This window comes from Sapajus apella, unplaced genomic scaffold (assembly GCF_009761245.1).
Source record: "Sapajus apella isolate SASKATOON/1434 unplaced genomic scaffold, GSC_monkey_1.0 scaffold1, whole genome shotgun sequence".
Lineage (NCBI taxonomy): Eukaryota > Metazoa > Chordata > Mammalia > Primates > Cebidae > Sapajus > Sapajus apella.
Window position 1 is genome coordinate 56688511 of NW_022436941.1, and position 22207 is coordinate 56710717.

General features: G+C 39.6%; 1 protein-coding gene across 4 annotated transcripts in view; it reads right to left on the reverse strand.

Annotated features, from left to right (window-relative positions):
* Nucleotides 1-22207, reverse strand: part of VCAN (versican) — a 112131-nt gene extending 89924 nt beyond the window's left edge. For all 4 annotated transcript variants that reach the window (XM_032276719.1, XM_032276703.1, XM_032276711.1 and 1 more), the window contains exons 1-4: nt 21653-22207; nt 10130-10205; nt 3255-3629; nt 40-214 (exon numbers count right to left, since the gene is read on the reverse strand). In XM_032276719.1, coding sequence (XP_032132610.1) covers nt 40-214; nt 3255-3629; nt 10130-10199 — 620 coding nt within the window. In that variant the 5' untranslated portion in view covers nt 10200-10205; nt 21653-22207. The remainder of the gene's footprint in view (nt 1-39; nt 215-3254; nt 3630-10129; nt 10206-21652) is intronic.

A 22207-nucleotide genomic window follows, 5' to 3' on the forward strand; every position in this document is an offset into this window, starting at 1 on the left:
AAGTTAATAATTAAGGCCTGTGGCCCCCAGGCCCCTTACCTGACAGTCTGATCAGAAAGCCAGCCTGCGTCACACTGCTCAAATCCATCTTCATAGGCAGCAAAGAGCTGCTCTGGAGTTGCTATGACCGCCCCAACGTCCAAACAAGCCTTCTGAGCAGCCTCAAAATTCAGTGTGTACCTGCTGGTTGCCGCCCTATAGTGAAACACAACCCCTGCAAAAACAACAGCAAACAATTGCTAGCCTGTTCAAATCTCCCACTGTACTGTGCAAAATTTCTCATTCGAGCAATGTATCAACTGAATTGCTTTCACAGTAATACTATGGTAATTATTTACTTATACTTTATGCAGCATTATGCAAAATTATGTTGATTTGAGGGGCTCCAAAAATGCCATTCATCTAGGCATCCCATTCTGCTCCATCAGAAAGTTTTCTAGCGGATCCTCTCGATGCAAGGAAGAGATTTAAATCACTAAATCTCAGTACTTTTCCTGACTGAAGGCAGTATTCAGACAATCATAGGAACACCAGATACCTAAAGGGAGTAGATTCTGCAGAAGACACAAAGACCTAAAGAGACCACAAGATCAACTTCTACTCAGGACTTTATCCAGGGTCAACCCAATAGATATGCATGAAGCACTCACTTACCTCATAAAAATATTCACTAACACCACTTCCTCCACAAATAAAACACTGAGAGACAATGTACTAGAGTGGAAAAGACACTGGACTATTTATGAGTGAGTAGGCTTGTTCTAATCCCTAATTTGCTCCTTAGTTTTATATAAGTCCAGTTCTCTGAGCTTTAATTTTCTGTCCCATAAGGTGGAACTAAAATTGTGTATGTTATTTGATTGGGGTGAAAGTCAAATTACGTAAAGGACTTAAAAAGGTTGAGTAGGCCACCATGTACCATTCAAATGTTTATCATCTTCTTTACCTGACCAGCATAATGTAGGGTCTCTGCTCTGACAGATAACATGTATAATTTTTATCCAAAGAAAGCCTGAAGTAAATTCTTCCTAGTAGAAGCCTTTGATACTTGCCTCAAATTCCACTCTGTTGTATTTTAGGGATTGTATAAACTAGCAGTTTTGAACAGTGCTCCAGGACTCAAGAAATTTTCAAAGGGATGAGGATAGAGCAGGCAAGGGGGTGAAGCTCTGGATCCTCTCTTCTCATGTCAACAAGAGTCTCTCCATTTTTAGCTGGAGTAAATATGATGACTCATTTTGCAAGACATCAAAGTGGGTCAAACTTATGTGCCGGAGAAGACATTGAAAAATGAAAATTGAGGCCACTGGGTCTTATGAATGAGATTTTATTAAGAGTCATCCCATTTAAGAACACTTTTATTTGTTGTTATTTGGAACAAACTGTGGTTTTCAAGATTCGTGCCACTCTTCTGATCCCTAGTAATTTTCTGGGATTGACAACGGTCTATCTTCCACAGCCTGACTTCTAGCTATTAAGACTGTCTCCCATGTGTTTATCCTTAGATTGTCTCTGTCTTCCAAGGTAGGTGTGTGCCAGCAAAATAACTACAGGGGAAAAGACTATCCATCTCATAGATAAGTACCTCTGATCAGTGCCAACACAAAAAGACCTGCACAGGTTCTGAGCAGATAAAATAACAGCTAGCATTCATTTTCCCATTTCTGACATTTTATGTCTCAAATAGGAGTTTTTGTAAAAAAAAAAAAATTAAATGCCAATTTGTACCTTTATAGAATCTCTCTAAAATTGCCAGGAAATATATATGGTGCTATCTGGTGAGTCTAAGAGATAGCTTGAAATGATCTCTAAGGCTTAAGCAAGAATTTGAATAGATTTAGATTAGTTTTATGTTGATCAAAGCTCCAAACAGTCTTCTTGGTAATTAAAAATCTTCCATGTGCACTGAAGATTGGCAGTAAAGGGGCACAAAGAGGCCTCCTCGACCAAGGCAGGGAACTTCAATCTGTACAAATATCTGCAGTTGCTGGAATAATTTGAAGACCCCATGGAGCTAAGGAGATTAAGTGGAGGATTTTCATTGTTTCAGAGGGGCAAGGGGCAAATCCATTGCTAATTCTTTAACGATGAAAAATTGTAAGACGTTGTTAAACTCCTTTGGGGATTTTTAAAAGCGATATATAAACAAAAGAGAGAGAAATCATAGCAATGGGGCTAACTACAATAACTGATAAAAAGGTTAGAAGAACGCAAGATACTTAGTGGATGCCTAGACAACATAACAATAGATTTATGGAAGGAAGCAATAGAATTTGAATATAAAAGGGTATTCAGAAAGTTAATGTGTTGCATCTGAAATTCAGAGTATTTCCTTTTGGCTACACAAGAAAGACTTTTAATAAAACCCTTTGCATATATTTCTGAAAGGTAAATATTTTAAAGGGAAATGGAGGATTGAAAGAGAATATGTTCCATCATGTCTGCGTATTAGAATTTTGCTTAATAACTTGCCAAAATATTAGGCTTCCAAGAGCTATGGCATTATGTGTGTACCCAATTAAAGCAATTTTTCTTTGCTTTGTCTCCTAACTCAAATTCAAATGACATAAACCACCCCTGAAAAGAGGGTGAAACTAACATGTCTCACTGCAAGACTTAATGGATAAGAACTAGGATGTTAACCTTAAAAAATATACTAAGTTCCTGTTTTGATCCAATTCAAATATTTATTAAGTCTTGGCCTTTTTACGACACTCTGATATGTACCATGGTTTTTATTAAATAATTTATTTCTTCAATGTAAGTTAAGATAGAATTTCTTAAAAGCAAACCAAAACATTTTAATAATCATATTAAGACAGAAAAAAGAGGGAAAAGTTTTTCATGCATATATATGTGTGTGTGTGTATATGTATGTACATGTGAATACACACATGTGTAAAAGTTTTAAAAATGTAGATTAGCTTTTAGAGTAGTGAAAAAGAATCATTGATAAGTCCCAGCACTAAAGTAATCATTATTAAATTATGTGTCATGTCTTGGAGTGTTTGTTATTTTCAGTATACAATGCTTTCCTTCATGGAATCAGTGAAGTGGCTGCCAAAAACACACCTGCCTTGTCCTTTGAATGTATAACAGTTCATTTTTGGTGAAAGACATGGACTATTGAATTGACAAGTGTTTTTCCACTCGTCGAAACCCCAAACAACAGTTACTTCTAAGTGCTATTTCACAACACTTCTGAACCAGATGTCATTGTTATACTACACTTTTGCAGACACTAAAAGCCTTACCATCCACAGCCAGTGACACTGTGTCTTGGCTGTCATCAATCCCGTACATGACATCACAGCGGTAGTGGCCCGCATCACTTGCAAGCAGCTTGACCATGGTGAGGGTGGCATCGCCCACGGGCTCAGGATGTGTGGGCATGGACACTCTCCCTTTGTAGTCCTGACCAACCTTGATATTTCCATTTTGGGCCACAAGGATAGTAGTCTCTTTCAAATCTTTTCCATTTTTGTCCACTTCAATCTTAGACCATTTGATTCGGAGAAATTCACTGGTGTTATAACTGGGTGATAAAGTAGGCATCGTTGAAAAATGACAAGGTAGGCTGACTTTTCCAGAGAGGGAGCCCCTCACAAGGGGGCTTTTCTCCACTTTGACTAGAGGAAAGAGAAAATACCAAATTAACAGTCTTTAAAAACCCAGACTGAATCTATTCAATATGTGAATGGATAAGCAACTCTTAAAATAGTTTGGTTACATCTTCAACATGTGAAATAATTAGAATGACTTTATATAAAGAGAATAGCATACAATTTCAATGATGTTTTACAACAGGGATTAATAATGCTCATTTCTATGTATAGAAATGTGGCTTCATTCATTGTAAAATATTTTTTAACTTAGTGTTAATATGAACAAACTAAACGATAAAAAAAAGGCAAGCATAAGAGCCCAAGCAATTAAGGGCAAAGAAGGGCGGACTAGAATCTGTAGGGCAGGTTAAAAGGACAGGACCAACGTTAGGAGGAACAGCTGAAAGATGAAAATTATGTCTACAGGTCAAAAGACAAAAAATGTTTGTTACAATAACTGTCGCATTACATTAGAGGAAATGAAAATAAAATTCAAAGAGGAAGTGAAAATTAAAAAGTGCTTCACAAGATTGGAGCCAGGGAAATTTTAACATTTGCAGGATGCTCTTTGGTCCTGTGTTGTAACAAAAGACTTTCATAATTATAACAAATGCAGCTACCATCACTTTGCAGTGAGATACTACCTTCAATTATACACTACGGGGAAGTTGGCTTCTCTTCACTTAAACCTTCTAAAATACTTGTCTGCAGAATATCCTTTGTTTAAACTCTCAAGCTTTTAATGATAAAGGATATATTGACTACAGTGTAACACCATTACGTGCAAAAGAAACGTTCTCTCACTCTTACAGGAATCCATCCCTTTCTCTCTCCTACCCTCCTCCCTATCTTCTAGCCTCTATTAATTATGCTAGACAATGTGTTGGGGATAATGAAAGTTGTTGTGAATGCACAAGCAATGCTCACTTCATGAAAATATGGTCCACAAGTTAATAGTAGCCTCTAGGTAAAATGAAGTAATGATTTTTAACCAATGAAATGTTGTGTATTTAACACTGTGCTAGTGGTCAAACATATTGGAAACACACATCTCAACATGGCCATGCTTCAGAAATGATATCATTCTCATTGTAAACACTGTGGATTCAACTGGAGAAAAGTCATTTTGAAAGTTGCAGGGCCGGGCGCGGTGGCTCAAGCCTGTAATCCCAGCACTTTGGGAGGCCAAGGCGGGTGGATCACGAGGTCAAGAGATCGAGACCATCCTGGTCAACATGGTGAAACCCCGTCTCTACTAAAAATACAAAAAATCAGCTGGGCATGGTGGCGTGTGCCTGTAATCCCAGCTACTCAGGAGGCTGAGGCAGGAGAATTGCCTGAACCCAGGAGACGGAGGTTGTGGTGAGCCGAGATCGCGCCATTGCACTCCAGCCTGGGTAACAAGAGCGAAACTCCGTCTCAAAAAAAAAAAAAAAGAAAATTGCAAGAAGATATTATGGAGATACAATACCTTTTAAGAAAAAAAGACTCTCTCTTGCTAAAAATTAAAATTTTAACCTGTTGGCCTGTAAAATCTTTCATGTGATGCAAATAAAACAAAAATAATTAATATAGTATTGTACTTAATGTACTTACAATAGAAATCACTAATTTATTTCAAATGTATAATAACCATTGCTGTCACACATTTGTTTATTATTTTATTAATCTACATATAGCTTATCCAAAGTAGATTTAAGGCACTTAATGAAATTAAATAAAAACAAAGTGAAGTGTGTTATTAGCTGTACTAAATTATCCCTTGAAATATTGCTAAGACTACTATCATTTTGGAATATAATTGTAAGGGAACAATTCCACTTTTAATGGTCTCCTTGGCTTACAAAGTAAATTCTCTAATTTAGCTCAACTTTAAAGTAAAACTGGTCCAATTCCTTACTAAGGATGTTCCACTGAGAGGAATGACAAGCTCCCAGATGGCTGGTGAGAGACCCGAGTCAGAACAAACGTCTCCTGACACCTAATCAAGGAATTTTTTAGCTCTGGTGTTCTTCTTCTGCCCTAAATTAAGCAAAAGAAGTATTTAATTACTATCTGAACTAAAATCTTTTAGGAATTTCATGATCTTTTTAAGAAATTCATAAAGTTCACAGAGGACTCTCTGAAAGTACCTTCTACCTATTTCATATTCCTTTAATTTGGACCTCATTAGTGAGATGATAATAACACAAAGATATGGTTCTAAGAAGAGAAAGAGTGAGCATTTTGTGATCTAAAAATCTCCAATTTTATATTCATCATATGTTCTAGAAAATTTCATCTTCCTTCCTGAAGAATTATTTAGATGACTAACTTTGCCACAAATAAAGTACTACTTTTAAATGGAAAAATAAACAGCTTTATCATCAACTTCAATGCTGGTATGTATTTTGAAACTCTTTATTAACTCCTTTAAAATTAATTTAAAATAACTGTCTTCCAATTCTTTAGTATTTCTTACCAAATTATATTTCTTGTCACAATTTTAAGAATCTATGGGCAGACACGAGATTCAACCCAATCTATCCAACAGGGAGTTTTCTGAAACACAGAGTATTGCTAAACAGCTGTGCTATAAAGAAAAGGTATGTTGGAACAAAATAATGTTAAAAAGCAATTTGCCAACGGCTATTTATTGTTCTAAATGTTTATATATATAAGAAAATTAATAGCTTTGGTTGGATATAAATATATATTCATGTGAATGCAATCTTAACAGGATCAACAAAAAGCTATGTGGTCAAATCTTTCGTGTATTAAATCTTGGGTCTTAATGCGCTGGGTCACGAAAACAAAATTCACTAAATCTAAATATTTTAAGAAAGAAATTCAGTAGTTCAGAGTATAATGTTTACAGAGTATACATGTTTAAAAGAAATCTGCTACCTGCAGAAATTGGTCCGAAATGCCTACAATTCAAGCAATACAAATGAATCCTGATAAAACGTTCACTGTTACCAGATGGTTTGTGGTCCAAATGAGTATAGTAAGGGAGAAATAACTAAATAATGAATAATCAATTACTCCTCGTTCTCTGTCAGTAGATTCTTTAGAGTAAGGATGATGTAAATTCCATCTGCACCATTTGAGCAAACACACACACAGACCTTGGCCAAATAAATGTCAAATTGAGAATATGGGAATTTATCACTCTTTCAGGTGACAATATCACTATGTAGTTCATTCACTAATTCATGACTGTGCATGACTATGTTTCCTCTATTAATTAGACTAGACAATATGTTGGTAATAATGGAAGTTGTTAATGCACAAGCAATAATCACTTCATGAAAATATGGTCAACAAGTTAATAGTAGCCTCTAGGTGAGGCTCCTGTTAGGGGAACATCAAAATAACTAAGCCAATGGTAGAGAATCAATGATTAAGACAGTTTATAAGATAATATAATGTGTATTGTTAAAGGAAATAGTTCTTCCTAGGTTAAAATAAAGACCGGAACAACAGATGAGGTATTCATTTATGTTAGTCGTTGGCCTCTTCCTTCTGTGACTGGGAATAAACAGAAAAAACCTTAAGACATTGATGTATTGACTCAACAATAGTTACAACTGTGTTTTCCACTACAAACCCAGAAAATCTGTTTTATGTGGATCGTATATTTGTAACTTTCACCTGTCATAAAAAAAATTCTCCTGAAATTAGCCCCAAACTAATTACATCTATTAATAGTGATCATGGATTTACAAAGAATTGGTACAGACATGCAGAAGTTACTCAGTGTTGTTGGCTGTTATAATTGTTTCCGTAAACACTGTAAAGCAGCTATACCACAAGTTGTTCTTCATTGCATGAGTTCTTTCTTTAAGTGGAAAGCCTAAAGTCGAGCTGAGGGATAGTCGCCTGCTACTCTCCCTGTAAATTCCCTTCCAATTCTCCCCATCCAAATGCTACTCTCCTTTTCATATCCCTTTCTCCTTCTTCGCTGGATGCTGTTTGTCCTTTCCTCTCTGTGACTTTCACCTTCACCTCCCAAAAACTTTGAGGAAGACAGCTCTTAGGCTTCGCCATCTGACTGGTGTGTCTTCATGATCTGATCTGAGTGGTGGAGCCTGGATTCTAAAAACCATCCAGGTGGTTCACTGTGGCATTTATTTATTTATTCATTCATTTATTAATTCATTCACTCACTCATTAGACAACATATAAAATGTTTAAGTGCTGTCAGTGTGTCAGCCACTCTGCTAGAAGATGAAAGGCCTTTTTGCAGTTTACAGTAGTCTACTTGGGAAGAAAAGCAATAAGTTATCCCAAGAGCATGGTAGATATTATTATATCTGTAACAGCACAGGTGACAAGGGGAACATGGAGGAGGGATTTTTTTTATCTATTTGTTATTGAGATAGGATCTCACTTTGATGCCCATGCTGGACTGCAGTGGTGCGATCATGGTTCACTGCGGTCTCGACCTCCTGTGCTCAACAATTCTCCTGTCTCAGTCTTCCCAGTAGCTGGAACTACAGGCCTGAGCCACCATGCTTGGCTAATTTTTTTTAATTTTTGTAGAGATGGTGGGGTCTCACTATATTGCCCAGACTGGTCTTGAATCAATCAATCCTCTAACTTTGGCCTCCCAAAGTGGTGGGATTACAGGTGTGAGCCATTGCACCCGGCCAAGGAGGAGCTTGTAAATTGGCTAGAAAGGGGAAGCCAGAGGTGAAAAGGGAAAGAGAACCATCCCAGGAGTCAATTTGTCCTTGACTTTTCTCATGCCCTCACTACACACCCCACCAATCTATCGGTAGGTCTGACTCCTCCATCTCCACTTATCCAATTCACTTCTTTCTATCTCTACTGCCACCTGATCTAAATTACCCCACTTCATGCACAGGCTACTACAATAACCTCCTAGATGATATCTCTGCTGCTACTCTTGCTCTCCTACAATCAAATCTGCATAGATTATAAAAAATTGAATATTTAAAACATTCATCAATTCACATCTTTCTTTGCTGAAACCCTTCAATGCTTCCTATTGCACTTGGAATAAAATATAGACTTTTTTAAAGCCTACAATGTTTCATACAGATTAGAAGTATAACATGGTGGTAAAAAATACACACCCCCAAGAATTGATTCATCTCCTAGTTTTGCTTCTTACAGGGTATGAGCCTTTGAGCAAGCTGCTTAGCCTCTCTTGGTACTTCAGTTTCCTCAAAAGAATACGTGGGTAATGAATGTTTCAATGAGTTAGTGTTAAGCACTTAAAACAGTTCCTGGGTCATACAGAGTTCTATTCAAGTATAAGGTGTCATCATTATTTAGATGAGCTAGTTTCTGCTAATCTCTCTGTCCATATCTCCTACTTTCCCCTTGATCACTACTCTACAATTACAGTGACCTTTCTGCTGTTCAAATACACTATGTTCCTTCCTAACTTACAGACAGATCTTGGCTGGCTGGTTTGTCATCATTCTCATTTCAGTTTAAACGTTATTTTCTCAAGGAGGTCTTATCAACTCCCCCCAACCCAAGTCACTCTCTATGATGTCATTCTGTTTTATGTTCATCAATTTGAAAATACCTGGATTGTTGTTTACTGGTTTATTGCTGGTCTCCTATAACTAGAGAATTAAGTTTAATGAAAAATAGGTCAATCATGAGTCATCCATGGGTATATTCCTGGATACCCAGAATAATATCTGACACAAAGAAGGTATTCAAAAAATATCATCAATGAGTGAACAAATGAAAGAATGAGTGGGAAAATGGATGGATGGATGGATGATGGACAGATGGATGAGTAAATAAATGGATGAATAAATGGGTAAATGAATAGATGGATAATAAATAAAGTGATACTTAAACTTTAGCAAAAGGAATTGATCTGGAAAACCATAAAAGATGAGTCTAAAGCATAATGTAAGTATGAAGAAGAAATGGAATCTGAGTCTGGAGAGGTACACTAAAGAGAAGCAGATGAGTGAAACTGTTGGATAGTATCTTTCTTCAAATTCCTTGATATATTACCTTGAAAATATTAAATAATAAACTTGGAATTATAGCAACCTCATTAGAGGAATATAAAATTTTAAATTAAAAAACTAGGACACATGCATACCCAATTACTTTCTTAAGAAAGAAAAGAAAGGAAGTAAAGGCAAAAATATGGTTGTCAGCTTTCTCTTTAAATTCTCAACTCTTTTCAAACTCTAGCCTGCTGGGTGTTTAATAGTGTTTCTTTTTTTACATAGGAAAGTTTGAGGAATACTGTTGGAATTTTTAAATATGCCCAATACCATATGTGAGCTTTTTTGCAGAGCCTGAAAGTAATTAGGGAAGTTACTGAAAGTCCACTTGCATCTTTAGCACCATACTTATTATTTTGTTTTGACTTTATTTAAAATCAATGTTTTTAGTCCAATAATATTTTAACTAATAGTTTTCTGCACTTAATAGATTTTTAAAATCAATCTTTTATTCCAGTGATTCCACATTGCCATTTCATCCTCCAGGACTCACATTTTTATTTCAATTAGCAGCAAAGAAATTGTTAGCACACTCACCTTTATGTAGCGCATGGGTTGCTATTAAAGTTGAACACATCCATAAGATGCTCTTTATATTTATCAACATCTTGGCCTAGAAATGAAGAAAAACACAAAGTAAATCACAAGCAGTCAGGTTTATAGCAGGTAATAAATCACACGCTTTTTGTGCATTGTATGTAATAAGAGCACAAGAAGTAGCTCCTCTTGGATTGTAAAAATAGGAGGAAACCTGTAATAGCAGAAGTTATTTCGATACTTTAATTATTAGTTTGAATCTCATCCAACGCAACGTTACCAAAACCATTCCAGAATAGTTTGGAAACATATAACAATGTGGATGTGTGTGACAACCACAAGTGGGTAGGCTGTAGAAAGAACAATAGAGACCACAGCTTAAGTAACTAGTGGCTAGGAGGGGCACAAAGAGACATGGGTGACCATGAAGTCTATTTAGAAACAGAAAGCTGATTATAATGAGCAACGGAAGACGGGGAGCACTAGAGAGAGATGTTGAAAGAAAAACAGCTTCATCCAGGGTAAGGTGAGAAGAAATCAATTGGTGGTTCATGCCCCTAATACCAAAACAGAGAATAAGGACTTCAGCTGGCTTTCTAAAGCGCAGACTCCATGTAGTTTCTAGCTGGCTAAACAAACAAAATAAATGTATTATAAGGAGGTGTTAATTACAAAAGTGACCAGTTGTTGCCATGAATTTTAAAGTAGTACCAATAGTTCTGAAGTCTCAAGAGTAAAGAATGAAAGAAAATACCCTGTACTGAGTCAAGAAACTGCCCCGGCATTGCCATTTAATTTATTGCATGACTTTGGGAAAGACATTTAACAATCTGGGTCTCAGAGTGATCCTTTCCAGGGCAAATTCAAAGCAGCTATAATTATCAGGAGAATAAGTACCAGTGTTTGGGGACCATCTAAAAATCAAAGTGCCGACTTCCAGAAGAATGGCAAAAGATTATTTGGTCTCTACAGTTGTGCCCTTCTTGGTAGCATTTAGAACTATGCTATAATAGCCACCTGTTTCTCCTTTCTAACACAACTCTGGTTCCATTCTACTTGTAATGGAACCCTCAGCCATATAGGATCCTGGGTCAAACCCCAGCCAGAGGGATGATCCTGATATCCTAAGTTAATTACAGTGGTCCCATATCCTTTTCTGATGATTGGGTTTGGAACAGTATGTGATATAGTTTTGGATAGTGAGATGTGAGGGGATCTCTTCCTCTAGGGAAGGGCCCCTGGAAAAGATAGATTTATCCTGAGAAGAGAAAAAAAGGAAGAGGTGGTCAGTTTTCTTCCCTGGACATTATCCTGCTGGAATATTTCTGCTGGAATTGTTGGGATCATGGGATTTTGCATCCATGAGTAATGAAATAGTCTCTGGAAATGAAGCTGAGAAAGAATCAGCAAAGGCAAGTCATAAGTCCTTAAGAATTAGACCTAGAGTGGACCATGCCTTTGAACTTCATTTTATGAGATTATAAATGTCATTATTGTTTAAACCCAATAAAATCGTGACTTTTTGTTGTTACTTACAGCTGAAAACATCTTAACTGATACATATATTTTTAGTTGAGTCTCTCAATAACTTCCTTGGAAAATAAATTCCATATTATTTAGCAAACCTAGATTGAAAGAAGCAAATGCTGAAATCAGTCATAAATTATGAAACTGATCTTGAACACAAATTGGGCTTGGATTTGCACAGCATTTAATTCATTAAGATTTTTTCTTAATTTTCTTTGCATTTGATTTCTTTATATATTTTGAAATAAGGATTAGACCTTTTTAAAACAAAATTTTAAAATTCTATAGTTCTAGATACTTCCTGAAGAGCATTTTTAAAATTATACATCTTATACATAAATATAAATATACATTATACATCTTATATTTTCCATCTATAGACTAACTGATAATTCACAATGAAAAGCATACAGTTGATAATCCTAAATTAACCTTGATAATTAAGTTTGTTATTTATCATATAATCACTAGGATATGCTAATAGACTTTGTTAACCACTCACTGGGAAATGCCATAACGTTTCTACATTTCTGGATTTCTTATAAGACAGCAGAGCAAGCATGAAGTATACACCTGTATCTCTATGCTATTAAAGTATTTCAAGGAAAAATAAAGGTATCAATTGCACAGTCAAAGTAAAAGTTTGGATTGCATCATAAAAAGGTGTTAAAGGAAATCCTTTCCATGAGTATTAACTGAATCCAAATAAAAACCCTTTCTTTAATTGTACTTAAAAACAGTAATTTCCTACTTTCCTTCAAGAAAATGTGTTCTCAATTATTTTTATTTTTATTTTTTCCAGGAAATCTTTATAATCATAATTTTAAAAGTCTGGGCTCCACTGTCAAATAGCCCAGAATTCAAGTTCTGGATTCTCTGCTTATATTCTTTAACTGGGTAAAATACTATATCTCTCTAAACCTCATTTTCTGTAGCTACTTAGTAATGAAAATTAGTGCTTACTGAAGTGATCATAAAAATTGATAAAATAATGTATGTAAAATAAATCAGTGAGATACAATATATTAAGTACTCAATATTTATTATTAAAATTACTAATTCAGACTTTCTGCAAATGTTCTAACAAAGGTTTCATATCACTAAGAGTAAAAAGAATAGTATTTGAAGCTCTTGCATTTGAAAATTATAAAAATTATAACCTAGGTTACCACTATAGCAGCAATATACACTTTATGCTTAGAATAAACTGTCCTATAACTTACTGCTATGTACTTCAAATCGTTATCTGTAAACACGTCTAATCTCCTCTGTAGAACAGTAGGCTTCTGGAAGGCAGAGCTAGTACTTTATTCAACATAATAATTCCCACAGTATTTCTTCAGTGCCAGGTTCAGAGTAGATCCTTGAGGGTTGTTTGCAGATCGAATACATGATCAATACCTCTATGTATTATGCAGAAACACATTTGAAACTCAGTGCCAACAATTCCTTAACACCTGAAATACTTCTGAACACTTTTGAATCGGTCCACTTGAAGATTTGCCATGACCCAGTAATATAATGTTCACCAATATCTAGAGAGTCAAATCTCATTTTTAAAAAACGACAGGTGTCATCCTGGCCCAGGAAACATCTTCTGCATCTGTGTTTCCTACTCAATTTAAGTACTCAAAAGTCTAACTCTTTGTGCCATACTTAATCCTTATAAAATATTTAACTTTTTGTTGGGGAGGGGAGAATGATCCTCCATCTACATAGGCATAACAAGTATACGCATCGCTTTCCCTAAGATTACCCCTAAGACTAGGTAGGAATACAAAGAAGAGGTCAGATATGCTTTAAATACATTTGAATAAGTTGCATAAATATGTTTGAATAAGTTACTCAATTTAAAAATAAGAATGTTTACACTAAATATCAGATCTCTAAATTCTTTCAAAAAATCAGAAGGTGTAGCAACACTAAGTCTATATTTCAGCTGGCTGGTCATGAGCACTAATCAAGCAACAGTCTCTCCCCTTGGGTCTGTGTGCTCAAGGCCATTTCTCCCCTTCTTAGTCTCTTACCCATTTCAACTCCAAGCATGGCCCCTGTAGTCACCTAAGTTTGCAACCCTTGAATTAAAGGATGATCACTTGTTTCTATAGTAAATAAATCATAGGGCTTTATTGACTTTAGCTGCCTCAGAACTACATTTCCATTGCCTCTTCCTTGAAGTCCAAGGCATTCATTCCATTTCTCTAATTTTCTCAAGGCTAGGTCCCTATCCTTGGTCATTAAGTTATGTCTTTTGTCTTCTGCATTTGACCTTATTAAATGGAAAGCTTTCTGAAGCCTCTGTCTTTGTTTCAGCACCACTCCAAATCTCTATTTCCATTCTTCCACTTTTCCATGTCTGCTAGTGATAACAAGTCTGTCTGCCTGGAAAGACCTGGGAGATATGAGAGCCACTGCCTATATTTAGCCTTCTACTCCAGTGAAGTCATTGAGAAGGGAAGGAAGTCATTGAACAATCCAGGTACAGAGTACTGAGACTTTTCATTGCCTAGGATACATAAATGACAAGGTCAGTAAAACGCCTAACCATGAGAAATGTTTGCAGGGAGGATAAGGGACAATCCAGGGATGGGCAGCCTCAGAGAGAAAGTCCAGATTCTATTAAATAGATATTTGGTATTCTCCCTTGATTTGGGGGAAGCCCAGCTGACAAGGGTGACCTGAGGACACAGACACGGTGGTTTTGTCTACCATTCTGCCCATTCTGCTAATTAGTTCCCATAGACAACCAACTCTCTAGGATACTTCAGCTACAAAGTGGATGTAATGAGCATCGCGTATCATATTGCTCCTTGGTTCTTTCTCACAGAAAGAATCATTGTAAGGCAGAGGGAAACCACATGATTTAGATGTGAAATTTCATAAATTCGTTTCGTACAAGTGATAGTGTTATGTGAATTTATAACTAACCTGAAACTGGATTCCTGAACCTCCACGTGGCTAAGCTTTTTCACATTGTTGCACCTTAGCACTCCTCTGTTCTCTACCTGGTGAACTCCTTTCTCATCACTCGACCTAAGACAAACTGTACTCCATTCCCTTTCCTATGCTCTATTTTCATCATAGCACACATAGCCATTTTGCATATGTGATTGGGAATTGCCTTTCTCTACCTACCATAGTAAAAGTTTTGACAGAGCAGTCTTTGATGTTTTGTTCACTCCTGTATCCACAATGCCTAGAACACTCAATAAATGTTTGTTAAAGGAATGAATATACGCCCATTTTACATAGTTAGATGTATACTATATAAACAGTTTTGTAGTTTATATAGTAGATTTTGTAGATTACTTTTTTCACTTAAAATACAATATATTTTGGAGAATGTTCCAAATCAGCAAAAACAATTTTTCCACGTTATTTTTGACAGTTGCATAGTTTTCCATTAGGTGGGTACAGCAACTTCTATTTAAACAGTTCCGTATGATGAGATTTTACACTGATTCCAGATATTTGTTCTTAGAAGCAATGCTGCAAAGAACATCCTTGTCCATTTGTCTTGAGTGACATTGGTATCAATAACCATCCATATAATAATGTCAGAAGTGGAATTGCTGGATCATAGAGTATATACATCTTTTAAAAATTTTTGACAAATAATCAAAAAAATGTGATTGCCAAATTTTTTTTTTTAACCGAGGAACCTATTTACATTCCCACCACAGTATACGAGAGACCCAGTTTCTCCGCAACCTGGCCAACATAAACTTGCATCAGAGTTTTTTTATTTTCTTTTTGCCAGCCATGGTGGCTCATGCCTGTAATCCCAGCACTTTGAGAGGCCGAGGTGGGTGTATCACTTGAGATCAGGAGTTTGAGACCAGCCGCCATGGCCAACATGGTAAAACCCCATCTTTACTAAAAACATGAAAATTAGCCAGGCATGGTGGCGGGTGCCTGTAATCCCAGCTACTAGGGAGGCTGACACAGGAAAATTGCTTGAACCCAGGAGGTGGAGGTTGCAGTGAGCTGAGATCGTGCCACTGCCTAAGTGACAGAGTGAGACTCCATCTCAAAAACGAAAACAAATTTTTTGTGTTATTCCTCTGATTGGTGAAAAAATGGTATAATATATCACTGGTGTTTTAATTACTGTTTATTTAATTACAGATGATGCTAAGTGATTTTTTATATAATTTTAAAACTCTATGTCTCTTTCTGCCACTATCTGTATATAATTTTTCTCATATTTTGATAGATGTGGACTTTTCAAAGTTATTTATAAAAGTCCATGGAATATCAAGAGTTATTAACTCTTTGTCTCTCATATGTCATAAATGTTTTCCAAATGTGTTATTCGCTCTTGTGTAATTTAATTGTTACTTAGTCAGACCTATCAATATTTCCAAGAATGGCTACTGGGTTTTATGCTTTGCTTGGAACAAGTTTCTCTATTCCTAACTTATTTTTTTAATCCCATGATTTTCATTTATCATTTTTAAAAGTTATCACCTACATTTCATATTTGATTCATTTTAAATTTCTTTTAGGATGAGAAATCAGGTAGAGACTGAGTCTAATTTTGAGTGGACCCATCAATTGTCCTAAAACCATTTCTTGAATAATTCTTCTTTTCCACTGAATGTCCAAGTTCATTTGAGTGAATTTCTGGAATCTGTCTTCCGATTAATGAAACTAAACAATTTTTAAAACAATATGCCCCTCTCTGATTTATTTTATAGATTTAGTAGGAGCGATATAGCTTGGGTAATGCAGTTATTATCAAAATTATAGAATTAGATCCATTTGAATCCCACAGGCATATTATCATCCCTTTTCTGTACAGTTTTTCCAAGTAGTTACTCTTTTGATCTTTATAACTGCACATTCATTTAATAGATTGTGACACTAAAGGTCCAAAAGTAGTATCTTTACTTGGTTTCCTCAGCTGGTGAGTCCAACTCAAACTTTCTAATTCCAAGTCTAGTGCTCATTCCACTATTCCTCAGGTAATATCAAATCAATAATTTAATAATAAAAAGATTATAATTTATCACATATATGTGTTTATTGTGAAATATGTAATCTTATTTTATAGACATAAACACCTCTTAAATTCCTTGGAAAAATGAGGTAGGATGTATATAGATATGGAAAGAAGTATATACATTTGCACCTTTTTATAGATGGAACATCTACCCAGAGATGTTTCAGGAAACAGAACTGACACATCAAGCAAAGATTCTTTATACTGACCACTGAAATACCTCTAAAACATTCAATGGTAAGAACTTAGCAGTGTCTAAAAACCCTGTACACACATACATACACACACACACATACACACACACACACACACACACACACACACACACACACACACTTTATATCTATGTAATTTACCAAGTCTAGGCTACAAGAGGAAACTGCAAAAATTCACTAATTGAAATGGAGTTTGGCCAAGGCATTCAATTCTAATCCCCCTTTTTCTGATTCCAAATCAGTGAGAGTACACGCTTTGTGTTTTCTGGTGAATTACAGACCTATGTAACAATCAGCATATTTTCTCAGACCAGAGCCAGTAACTCCCAACAATGAGTGTTTGTCAGTCCTAACTGGTTTCTCTAGGTGGGTGGTGAAAAAATAGCCTACTACAGTCATTAATTCTTTCCCTTAAAAGAATCATGTGTCTTGAGAGCTTCTGCTCCATCACAGGGCAATAGCCCATTTTAAATACAGTGTTTACTGATGTTTGTCCATGAATGTCATCAACAAAAGTGTTTAAATCTCACCAGGAAAGGAGGGCTTAGTTGCCAGACTTTGGGAGACAGAGTTAGTTGACCTCTGTGCTTTCAAAGGCTCTGTTAGTTAAGTGACCAATCATTAACTCCAAAGTTAATGATATAACTTTGCCTAATAATATAACAAAAGAGAGAACAATGGATAGTATCTTAAACATTAATCATCGTCACCTCTGGTTTAGCTATTTAGGTCCTTTCCAAGCAGAATTTACCAGTGTATAGTTACAGGTATTCTGGAATATCAAAGGCATCTTCCTCCAGTTTGCAAACACAGGGAAAAAAAAGAAACCGACATCTGTAAACCTATGTAAATCTGGGGGGATTCTTTTCAAACCTTGTTTTTTGGAAAGCAGGAAATACGATTGAAAACCAGCTCTGTTTTTATCTACCAAAAGAAACAAAACTTTGAACTCTAACATAAATCCCAAATGATTGTCTTGAATCTCATCCCTCTTCCTACCTAATCTTCCCACAAGAAGATTTAGGACTGTGGACTTGGTAGCGGAGAAGTAATTGCTCAATCACATTGGAATCCATTGGAACCCTTTGCAGTATTAGTGCGGGCAGACAATAGAATTCTAACATATTTCTTTTTTTACTTGGAGTTCAGAACAAGAAGTCCGGCTCTTGGAGACCTTCTCCCTGACGCACTGCTCTTAACATTTCCAAGTTACAAACTGGGAACCGCTTCTATCCCACAACACTAATTGTTACTTCTATTAGTACCTTCATATTTTTATGTTACACTCACAACATCTTATTTTAGGACTTTATATGAACATTTTCAGGATGGGTTTGGCAAAATCGTAAAGAAGTACTTAAAACAATTAGGTCACAGCTTTCAGCAGACAAAAAGAAAAAGAAGTGGATGTTAGTCTCAGAATCTGAAGCAATAGGTTAAAACCCAGTTCTTCCAAGACAGAGCAGAATGGAAGGACTTAAAATACAGCTCTGAGTAGCTGCGTCTCCTTGGCGCCAAGCTTCTCCAGGTCTTCAGCTCAGTCACTCCCTAAATAGGTGCTGAGTTTCCAGTCCCCGCCAGGTCTCCTCACTGACGAGCAGGGACTTCAGTTATATCCGCAGCCCTTTCATGTTCGCCCCCATGAAATTCTATTAGTCTTGTCGAATGGCAATATTTGCCATTCTAGGCGAACTGTTTATGACAGTCTGGAAAGAAATTCATCTGTTAATTGACTAAAGATGGTCTCTAGACTGACCTGACTGTATTTAAAAAGTCAACAAATGAAGCACAGTATAAAGCCGTCTCATTTTTCTGCCAAGGTTTGCTTGGAGTAAATTTTAACCTCTCCCCTGTATCAAGGCAAAGCACTATGCCCCTCCTACCACTCCCAAGAAGCAAGAAAAGAAAATCTTAAACAGCCTTTTAAGAAGAGTGTTTAGCGCGGTCTGGGTAGAAGTCGGGTCAGCTCCAGCTGCAGCCGGCCCCGAGCGCTGGGTGCGCGGCCACTCGGCTCTCTCCGCTAAGCTGGGCCCCGCCTTCCCCGCCCCGCCCCCATTGGCCTCGGCGGGTGGGGGCCTCGGCGGGTGGGGGCCTCGGCTGCGCCGACCGCCTGTGCGGCAGTGCTGCTGTCTCTGAGCCCAGGAAGTTACACCCGTCTCGGGCTGGAAGCCGAAGCTCCAACCCACGTGGCGGCGGCTGGCGAACCCAGCCGCTGCGGGGAGCGCCTGTTGCGAGTACTCCCTTGGCGCGGGCTGAGCGAGTTGGGCGGCCCCCAGACCCAGCCCCCTTTGGGCGGGGCTGGACCACCTCCGCTCGTCTAGTTCTTTCCCACCCTTCCACCCCGGCACGCCTCTGCCTTCGCGTTTGTTGCCGCTGGGAGCGGAAAAAGAGTATCCTGAAACGAGTCTCGAAATTCAGACTCAAACCCGGAAACAAACCCTTCCGGCCAGTTCCTGGCTGTTTGAACGCAATCTGCCCCATCTCCGTCCCTTTCTTCTTTCCCTCCCCTCCACGGTCCTTTTTCCTTCCACTTCCCTTCCTTTCCTTTTTTTTTTTCCTCCCGCCGCGCGCCTTCCATCCACTTTCCCGTACGACGCGCTCCCTGAAGTTGAGGAAGTTTAAGTTTTGGATTAGGGGCCCTTCTTTTGCAATATCCTGGGGCGGGGCCCTAGCATTGGGTTCAAGTGGTCAGGGGTTTTGAAAGCACAGCATTTGTATTATCTTTCTTAAAGACGCCCAGGGTGGCGCGTCAAGACCTCCGAAACCTGCTCCACCCCAGCCGTGTGCGTTCTCCCACTAAGCCGTGAACCTGACCCAAGGCGCCGCGTGCGTTCCAGCCGACTCGCTGGAAGGCGCCGCTGCACTTTGCACAGACCAAGACCTTTTTTCAGGGTCCTCCAAAACCCTAGATGTACGCCGCAGATTGTGGAGTGGAAAATGAATGACTTCAGGGGAAACTGGAGCCTTCCATCCTTGAACACAAGGTTGTGAAAGCGGCTTGCTTGTCTGGGGGACTCGTTTTTCTCCACCCGTGCGGGACTTCTCCATCAGGGGGCGCCCACACCCACTGCAAAACTCCCAATTCCTAGACATCTCTAGGTTCTGCAAGTCCTAGGCGCGGAACTGGGGGCAGATCCGAAGGAGCGCACCGCCTCCCTCGCTCCTCCCTCCCTGCTGCCTTGGAGGACTAGGAGGGCCGGGATTTCACACTAGCCATTCATTTGTCAGCTGTGGGGGAGGGGTCGCAGAAGCCAGAGAGACAGAACAGAGGCTGGGAGAGGGGAAGGGAGGCAGAGAAGATGGAGACAGAGAGGGAGACACAAAGATGAGAAACGAGACCCAGAGAGACTCCGCCTCGGTGTGTGCGGCAAGGCAACTCTCCTGGCGCCGCATAGATTTCTCCCCCTTCCCGCAGCATCTCCCAGGGACAAGCAGGGCTAGCCGGGACGCAGTTGGATTCGAGAGCAAATAGTTTAGGCTATGACACTATTTTTCTACCCCGCTCTCCGCTGCCTAACACAGACCGCTCCACGCCCAGTGACACAGACCACGAGCCAGGACAGCCCGGATGCCGTCGGTCCACACGCACCAGGGATGTCGCCCTACAGCGCCCAAGCCTCTGCAGGACAGTGGGACGCTCCAGCCGAGGACGTCCCCCGGGGCTCCCGGCACGCGCGCTCCGCTGCCGCTAGACCTGCCAGTAAAGTTGCTCAACTAGATCGGAGAACTAGGAGGGGGTGGGGGATATGTAAGGAAACGGAGGACTCCGGTAGTCTGGGCGAGAGGACTGGACCCAGAGGCCCCTGATTCGGGTCCCCTCGCCACCTTTGTCTGCAGTGCGCTCTGGGTGCCGGTTTGCTTGTTGAGATGGGAGCGACAGACCCCATTTCGCTCTTCAGGGTGAGAAAAAAAATCTTGCATATCCCTGCCGATTCAGAGCACGGTTTTCCCGCCCAGGGGCCTCCCAGTCCTCCGCGGGGCTCCAATAACCCCACCCCCCATCCTCTGCTCCTTCCCTTCTGGCCCCTGCGCACCGCGCACAGGACAAAAGAACCCAGGGACACCGGGAGAGAGCCGTGACAGTCCCCAAGTCGCCCAAGAGACACGGCAGGGATCCTGCACCTCCCCCGGCCGGACCTCCGCCCAGGCTGCTGGCGGTCTGAAGGGGTCAGGTCCGCGCAGGTCCCAGGCTGCTTGGGCGCCGGTCGCACTGTCAGGAGCTGCCCGGGAATGGCTTTCCAGGAACACCAGGCACTGACCACACATCAGGGGCTAGGAAACCAGGTGGCCTGCACCGAGGCGCCTTCGTTGACTTGTCTGTCGGCAAGTCTTGGTAGTCCCCATTCAAACTTTTGCCTCGAGCGTGTTAAGAACAAAAAACAAAGTGCCAAAGGTCCCTCTCTTCTCTCCACCTCAAGAACCCACTACTTTTCTATGATTTCTCTACAATTTATTCCCTCCCTTCCCCCAATTCCGTTAGTCATTTTACCCCCACTCCACCCTGGGCTTCTTTTGTCTGAATCTTTTTCAGCACCGAGGTCCCTCTGTATCCCTATCCCCAAAAGCCCTTTTGAAAGTTACCTGCATTTTTTAAGAGCCTACATTTTCTTAACTTCGCCTTACAGCTCCTTGCCTTTAATTAAAGCCTCCTACCAATTGCAATTGTCCTTCTTTTTTCTAAGCTCGCGGGTTTTTTTCTATAAGTTTTTTTTCTTTTTTTTTTTTTTTTTTTTTTTTTTTTTTTTTTTAAGGGAGGAACAAAAGAAACGTGATTACCTTAGAAGGCGGCTTATTGCAGTTTGGGGGGAAAATTCACCGCTGCCCTACGCGACTTGACTCGGCGTTGCCCAGGCGGGTCACATAGGAAACGTGGTGGCCCGGGGAAGGGTGCGGAGGGTGCGGGACGGCGCTGGGAGATGCGGGAAGATGCGGGGCTGGCCGAAGATCCTGGTCCCAGCTCCTGTCCACAACACCTAATGTTCTCGGCTGTTGCGTCCGCGCGCCTGGAGGTCTTCCCCAGAAAGGCTCGGGGCAGCTCGCCTGCAAGTTCAAATGCGGGTTGTGACACCCATCATCATTATATCACTGTACCGTCAGCGCCGAGGAGGAGACTCAGCGAGAAGAAGGAGGAGGGAGAGGAGGAGGGTTCATTCACAGGCTCCAAAAGCGCTCCGCAGCTTCAGCCACTCCTAAGAGCCCAGGCTTGGAAAGCAGGCGGAGGGGTTGGAAAGGCAGCTCCCCGCGCCTGCGGTAGGGACCGCCTGCCTCCCTCCCCAGGCACTCCCACCTCTTAGCGTTTCTTACTGACAAGAAGTACCAATCGGCTTGGGG